This window comes from Typha angustifolia, chromosome 8 (genome assembly GCF_048772165.1).
Source record: "Typha angustifolia cultivar Huaian chromosome 8, ASM4877216v1, whole genome shotgun sequence".
In the NCBI taxonomy this organism is placed as follows: Eukaryota; Viridiplantae; Streptophyta; class Magnoliopsida; order Poales; family Typhaceae; genus Typha; species Typha angustifolia.
The window spans coordinates 4036605-4044941 of NC_133246.1; the positions used below are offsets into that span (position 1 = coordinate 4036605).

The window sequence follows — 8337 nt, forward strand, 5'->3', positions numbered from 1 at the left end:
GGCGTGATGGGGGGGGGGGGGGGGGGGGGGCGAGTGAATGATGAATGACCAGGCTGGAAGTTACCTGCATCGGAATTGTCTTTGATAGGGATAATCCTATTTTAAAAAAATGAAATGAAAATCTATTTACCATTAAGTAATTTAATTATGAGCAACTAATTATATTAAATAACAATAACATAACAAGTCCAGCGCTTCACTACTAAGTGCTTCACTATCAGTGAGCTACTAGAAAGCTTCCGCCAAATAGGCAATAGATATGCATCATATATTAAGTATATAAATAATGACATAATATATGAAATACATCGATATCATATCACCTGTTATGAAAACCAAATCTGCACGTAAATAAATTAGCTACGATTGTTCGCTTTTGGCGACCCTAATTATTTTCACACTAAATATGTTGACACAAATATTGATAAGTAATTGATTGATTGTTCATCACGAATGTCACTTTGGAAACTTAGATCTCCATCTCTGTCATCATCGTCACCGTAAGATTATTGCATATAATAGAATCATGAGCCACTATCGGATAATGCTCTAATTATACGTTATTAGGTACCGTTAAGTATATCATTCTAGTATTTGATCTTCAACATATATATCTCAAAGAATTTGACTCTCATTAATTGATAATATAATTATTCGAATAAGTCCGACGAACAATATTGTTGATTATCTAGGATCCACAAACTAATATTTGAGCTCTACTGTATAATACCATAGTATAACTCCCTCGTCTCGTTATTCTTATTAGGGATGTCTTAGTTACTACCGAGAGGGGGAGATCACACCTTCAAATTAGTCAGATATGCTTGCAACATACTATTTTGAAAGTAAGATTTCAAGTAACAATCAACCTACACATTAAGAGATATTATCATTATATAATAGTTTTGTGCTTTATTATAAACATCCTATCATATAAGCAAGGTAATCAACACCCACACTCTAGGAACATCATCATTATAGAACAATTATGTGGTGTACTACTCACATGCTATCATATCAGGTATCATATATCAACATTAACCTATATTGAGAGACATCATCATCATAAAATAATTATATGTTATATTGTAAGCATGCTATACCCAATTATGTGACGGTCATCTAAATAATTATATATTATCGTAATTCTCTTTTAAAAGTTTTTTAATATCGACGGTAGTTAACCGATCAAATCAATCACTCAATCTAGCGACGGTAAGCTATAAAAATAAGCATACACGCTGACACTACTCAAATAAAGGGAAGGAGAGAGGGAGCAATCTCTTCAACAACTAAGATGACAAGGTGATCGTTAAGCTCTGACCAAGCGGTGGCACCGAGGGAGAGAGAAAGAGAGAGAACTATGGGAAAGGTCTTTTGCGGCCAAATGAGAGTCGAAAGGGAGGAGAGTTAGAGAAGAAAGAAGTATAAATATGAAGGCTGCATAACTCGAGGAAGGTGGCCCCCTTCACATGCTATGTTATCACAGTGTCTCTTATGTACATATGGAAAAATAGAAACTAAGCTCGCATAATAGTAGAGAGGGGCCACACACTGGGGATGTTATTATTCTCCTTCAGATTTATAGATTTCATTTATCAAAAATAAAAATATCTTAGTAAAAATAGCATCAATTAACTCCCTCATAAGTTTAAGAAATTTCTTCCATAAATTACTTTACATACAAAAGAATCTATTTTAATATTAAATTTCTATAATAGATAACACTTTTTTACTCCTGAGCCTGAGTGTATTATTGCAAAACCTAAGAGAGAGAGAGAGAGAGAGAGAAATGATACATCTTAAATATAAGCGACAATTTGCAAATATATTAACAAGGTCTCTTTCACAAATAAGACTAAAATGTGGACGTGGAATGCAAATAAAACCCCAAAATAAGAGGAAACGAAGACCGACGGTGGCTGTGGATTTTCCCTTCTTTTCTTCCAAAGCTCTCGATGGGCACTAGTATGACGTGGCACCAGCGGCGCACGATAGAATAGCATATCCAATCGAATATTATTCGCAAAATTAAATAAATATAAACGAAAAGAAACAAGATCATATCATATGTTAGGGTACATTTCCAGTTCCATTATTGCATGTCACGTCCTTGCTAAAGTGATGTAATGGAATAATAAGGTCACACCTAGTTATAAAATAAATATTTATTTACACAGGGTGGTGAGGACAAATAATGGAGAGATAGATAGATAGAGAGTTATGAGGTGGATTCCTCATAATCGAGATAATATTTAATAATTTATTTTATGAAAGGATTATATATTCGTATAGTTTAGGTTTATTGTGCTTAGTTTCTTCTTTTTAATAAGGAAAAAAGATATATTACTTAGTTGCATTGTACATACCATTGGTATATGTTGCTAGCAAATACATCCCTATCCCTTATTTCTACCAAACTTTGCTAACCAATCAACCAACCTATTAGCTTTTTGATAGATGTCAATAAAGTTAATACAAAAGATCATTTCTATAGATAGTGAAGATGTTACAAACGGATTTGATTCAATTCATAACGGTTCTAGATAATTTTTTAGCATGAACTTTCGAAGATTATTTTAGACGACCTAATTATTAGATTCTCTTAAAATTTGAATATATTGTTATTTTTAAAGAGAGCTTCCAACAGATCTAAAGATCTCAAAACTTGGATAGTTAGATCTTAAGATATTGACCGATCAATGATCGAATGTCACGATAAATCCTATACTACTTGAGAGGTATAGAAGATGAGGAAGAGGAGGTCCACCCTTAAGCACAAGGATGGTGCGGTGAACAAAAGAGTTTAGGGGCTAGACGTGACTTTGCCGGTAGAAAGATGATAGCTTGGTTGGAGAGGAAGGAGGTGTAAGATGAGCCGGCGGTCAAGAGAGATCAAAATAGTGAGAGGTAGGGGCGGCAATGCTTCAATAACTTGATAATGACAAAATTAGGACTACCTCCACACATTTAAAAAGCCTAATTTTAGACCGACCTAGATAAGGATTCAATTAACTAATACAAATTAAAAAAAACCCAAGTTGAACTAGTGTTCATAGTACATCTTATGACTCAACTAAAATAATTAATTGAATTGACTAGACTCAATTAACCAATTAACAAGTTGAGTCTATATTTAACAGATAATAAATTTCAGATAGCTACTAAAAATTAAAAACGACCAAACTAGATAAATAGGCTCAGTCATATGAGCCAAATGTGTCACGAATGGATCCAATCTGACCGAGTCATATCAGAAGATTAGGTTATCGGTCATCATCGACCCAAACAAAAGATTGTTTTCTTAATGGGAAAAAAAATTATTGTTTATCTGTCTCTCTTAAGGTAAGCACTTTATAAAAAGCAACGGTGGGTCGAGGAAGATCCTTCCCAAGTAAATCCATGACTCATGATACCTATTTAAACTTACTAATCAGTCAACAGACCTATTAAGTAGGACATAAACAAACTTAATACAAAGTATAGCAGGGGGCTAACAAAGCTAAAATATCTCTTTTGTTTAGCTGGAGTAGCTAGAGATCGAATAAGACTCTCTCTATTGTTTAGCTGATGGATGAGCTTATCGTCAGTATCTGTAGAAAGAAAAGAAAAGAAGAGAGAAGATAGCTTTCGTAGGTCAAGAGAATCTCGTGCTCATCCGTGGGGATATTTCCACCCTGCAAGCAAAAAGTCTCATCATCTCTCTGCCACTTGTCGACTGTCTTCTTTTTCTTTCGTCTTTCTTTTCTTGAGATGAGTTGGAGACTTCTGGGGGGAGAGATAAGCTCAAAGCCTCAAAGGAGGGCACGTGTGGAGATGGGTATGTGGGTGTGGACACTCGTGTTCAAGGCCAGCAGTGCTCTCCAGGTGGCGATGCTTGTGGAAATTTGTATTTAGAATGATAGTTATCCTTACTTTCATCTTAATTGATATCATATACTAGGTTGATATTTGAATTGGTTTACATAGTTAGTTTCCTCTAATCCGCTAAGTTATTGTTGGAATTATTGGGCTTGGAGATCCCAGTAAGTGTAATGAGATCTAATAATAATAATTTGAGATCAAACCAAAGTTATCTTCCATTAATATTTGTTGTTGTTGTTGTTGTTGTTGTTGTTTTGCATAACATTTTTTTCTTGATTCGATCATTGATAAAGACAAGAAAAAATTGAAAAAAAAATGCTAAGATTTAGTACGACTACAGCTTGTTCATCTACAGATTTGTGTGATAAAAGCATAACCAGATTAGAAAGTTAAAAGCAACACGACAGCAAACTATTTTGGTGCTGCATGCAGAGGGTATCTTAGTATACCTACCATCAGATCAGCATAGCGTGGGTTTATTTGGAAGCAAGTAAATAGTTTATGTTAATGGAACAACCAATCATTAAAGATAGTTATTATACAACTATATAAGAATATAGCACATCATCAAATTTCACATAAGTTTGATTCATGTCCAGTATGAGATAAAGAAAAATGAAGGTAGACAAAAAAAAATGTCAATGTTCTTTTTACATGACAAACCTGTTCATGTATGAGATCTTTGGTTGTCTTTCCTGGTCTCATGTGAAGCCATTCATCAACAACGAAGAATCCAAGATGATACATGGCTTCTTCAGCAATTGGGTCCAAGAAGTGGAAGAACAATAGGAACTTAAAGTGAAAACTATTGTGGTTAGAAGAGTTATTCTGACAGTACATATCAATCCAATTGCAGCTATCTAAAACTTAGCTATGAAATGAAAATTCAGCAAAAGAGAAAAAAAAGAAGAAGAAGCCAATTCTAATGCGTAAATGGATATCCGATATAAGTATCTGTATCCGAAAAAGTCGGCCCGATTTGTATCTGTATTCGATTTTTTGCAAACAACTGACCTGTATCTGAATCCAACCTGGATATGGATTTTTCCACCCATATCCGACCTCGGTCAGGTCAGAGTTGCGGGTCGCATAGGATAAAATCCAATTCTATTTTCACCCCTACTGATGCAATGAATGTATGAAGGTTACCTACGATCAAAAGATATTCTTGAAACACTACTTTATCAGAACTTGGGTAAGTGATAGGTTAATAGTCTAGAAGGCAAATTTAGAATTACTCTGATAACCTCCACGATGTTATAGATACTAAAATGTGTTTTTCTCACCTGACTTTGCGAGATGACAATCTCTCTGGTAGGCAATTGCATAGCAAATATCCTATTTAAATCTAAAGGATACCAGACAAACAGAACCACTACCAATCATTATAGTGTTGTGGAGTTCACAATATATTACTATATCTAAAATAATTGTCCTTGTTCTATAGTGTAAATGCCACACAATCTTGTTCCCAAGAGGAAAAAGGAGAGGAAAAAAAGAGAGGAAAGAAACACTCAAAATATATAATTCAAAATCTTCTTTCTACTCATGCCATGAGTTCGAAAAGAAAAGAAGTAACATCAATGGTAACACAAAAAGACATCTTAAAAATCTTGCATAATTACGTGTCCAAACGCAGTAGAAATTAGGCACACAGATAAAAGACAATGAACCAACCAAAAGTTCTAGAACCAATTAAGCATGCAGAATAAATTAATTTGCAAACCCTGGATTACTAGCACAACTAAACAACTAATAAGCCATAAACCGAAGAAGAAGTGCATAACTAATGGAGGAAGGCTAAATGCATACTCATACAAGTGCATTAGTGATTAAGTCAAAAGTCAATAGATAAATTGAAAAATCAGGCTAGACAAAGAAAGACTAGGCAAAAGTATAATGAGCACCCTGAAATTAAATTCATTGTAGATCTTTCCAGATGATCTGCACTTCACAAGAAAGACAGCAATTTGATGTTCTCCATTTCTTGATCGACAGATTCAACTTGGATTAGTTTACCAGAAATTGAGATGTGAACCTCCACTAGAATTTCAGGAAAAGCAGAGGCCGAAGGTTCTATCAACATCCTTCAAAGATTTTAAAACTATAAATCAGCAAGAACACATGGCTATCATTAGTTGATTAAAAGTACATCATGCAAACTCTCACTTCAATTAATTGAAAATATGTCAGCAATCTAAATAGATTCTCTGATGTTTTTGTCATTGTCCAATTGTGTTCCTGAATCCAATATGACAAGGAGATTATAACTACAATATATGGGAATTGTCAAATGTCATAACACTAAAATATTGACAAGTAATCCCCTCCTCATTCTACCCCAACCCAAAAACAAAACAAATGAAAAGGAAAAGAAAGAAAGCATCTGCAACTATCAAGACAAGAAATTCTTCTGTATGTGGAAAAGGCAACAGAAGATTTAAGTGGAGTGGCCGATTACCTATTAAGCTTTCTGATCTTTTTTTCTTGCTAATCTTCTTTTTGGTTTCACCAGCACTTTGCTTACTTTATATCCTACCTTCTTGTAGTCCTGTGACTGCAAATTCTTCAGAGGCCGTGTTGGTTTGAACACCTTTGTCTTCGAAGGGTCCAACAGATCGCTAGAGCATTCAAGTGCAATTCCCCTTTGAACAGCTTCATCCCATAGGTTTGTTCCTTCCTCAAACCCTCCACTTCTGCAGAGCTTCTCTATTAGCAAATCATAGGTAGGTCCACAATCCTGACCAAAAACCCGCTTCCTCATTCTGTCAAACATGAGGAGGGCATGATCCACCTTCTCCACCCCGCATAGCACACCAATCAAACCATGGTAAAATTTTGCACCCGGCGCCAACCCATCCTTGAGCATCTGATCCACAAGCCTATTCCCTCTCACAAATCTACCTGTCAAGTACAAAACCCGGACAACAAGAAAATAGCTAACCCAATCAGGAGCACAGCTCGCCTTCCCTTCCCGCATTAAGTAGAGCACGCGGTAAGCTTCCTTCACCCTCTTTGCGCTTCCGAGATGGGAAAGAAGTATGTTAAAGCTAGCAGCAGTCGGCGAAACACCGGAGGACCGCATCTCCGTCAAAATATCAGTGGCCTCCGAGACGAGCGCAGAAGGATTGAATTTGAGATTCCTATGGCAAACACAACGAAGCAAGTCATTGTATGAAAGCAAGCTTGGGGGGATTCCCTGAGATTTCATTTCCTCCATAACTCTTCTGGCCTCCCTAGCATTCCCATTGACGCACCACCCATGGAGAAGGCTTCTCTGTACAACAATGGCCATAGATTCTTTAGAAAGCTCGTCCTTGTGGTGGTATACGACACCCTCGGCTTTGCGAGCATGGCCTTTGGAGCAAAGAGCTTGTACAACATTGAGGCTACTCGAATTCGGCAACATTTTCTTTCTCTCGAGACATCTAAAAAGCTTGACAGCATCATCTTCCTTGCCGGCTTTTACGAGGGTGTCAACAACGACGGCGAAGGTCTCCGGGGATATTACATGCCCAGCCTTCTGGAGATCCGAGACGGCGACGCCAACAGCAGTGAGATCACCCATGGAGGCGAAGGCTCGGATTGCGCGGTTGAAGACATCCGCCCCCAAATCGCTAGGGTTCTTGGAGTGGCACCAGGAGAAGAATCTGAGAAGCCTTCGGCTAGTGGTGGCGGTGGAGGTATTGGTGCAAGAATCGATGACTTGGGTGATCAGAGAATGGGTAATTGGGATTTCCGAGCAGTTGTTGAGGTGGGATTCAAGGTCGTCAAGGCTGCCGACGCCAGAGGAGATGAAGTCAGCGAGAGAGTTCGTGTGGAGGAAGGAGGCAAAAGAAGAGCGAATTTGGAACCCATTCGCAAGGAGCCTCACTCTCATCATTCTACCATCATCCAGGAGCTACTTCGATACTGCATAGCATTAGAAAAGAGGAGCATAAATGGTTGACTTTCTTCTAACACTTCCGGAAACAAGACTTCAATCCCGTTGACATACAACCAGAAAACTAAAGAACATGAGCAATTTTACCAGTGATCTACGACTACGATCCTGCCAAGAGTGCAAAGAAGAATAACTTGAAAGCGATCTTGCACCGAAGAACAAAGAAAAAACTACTAAAATTTCAACGGTTTCGAGTAGGAGAAGGTGCAATATTCTAATAGATACGTTATCTAGAAAAGAAAACCATCAATATACAGCTAACAATAGAAATGCTCTAAGGCCAATGCCCCCACTATATAACAAAGTCAACTCACATCCCAAACCAGGCCACACTACAAGATAGATTGAAGAAAAACATTGCTGCCAAACGATCGTCGTCTTCGTAACTCATAAGAAGAAGGTAGTAGCCATGATCGGAAGTAGTAATGCAACCTGGATGTGATTCATCTGAAGCAGCAAACAATTAATCATCCGTTGTAAGGAAAAAACAAGACGAAAGGTCGTGTTAGAGGGAAAAATAAAAAGAAAAT

General features: G+C 37.1%; 1 protein-coding gene across 3 annotated transcripts; it reads right to left on the minus strand.

Annotated features, from left to right (window-relative positions):
• Window positions 1-5571: 5571 nt before the first annotated feature.
• Window positions 5572-8337, minus strand: LOC140764858 (pentatricopeptide repeat-containing protein At5g61370, mitochondrial). 3 transcript variants are annotated; one of them, XM_073103678.1, is made up of 2 exons: window positions 6326-8337; window positions 5572-5951 (listed from the first exon to the last, which is right to left on the minus strand). In XM_073103678.1, the coding sequence occupies exon 1, from the start codon at window positions 7745-7747 to the stop codon at window positions 6329-6331; it is 1419 nt and encodes a 472-aa protein (XP_072959779.1). In that variant the 5' UTR covers window positions 7748-8337; the 3' UTR covers window positions 5572-5951; window positions 6326-6328. The 3 variants fall into 3 exon arrangements, with proteins under 3 accessions (XP_072959779.1, XP_072959778.1, XP_072959777.1); XM_073103677.1 differs by lacking the exon at window positions 5572-5951 and having other exon boundaries at window positions 6063-7776; window positions 8122-8337; XM_073103676.1 differs by lacking the exon at window positions 5572-5951 and having other exon boundaries at window positions 6063-7776; window positions 7895-8337.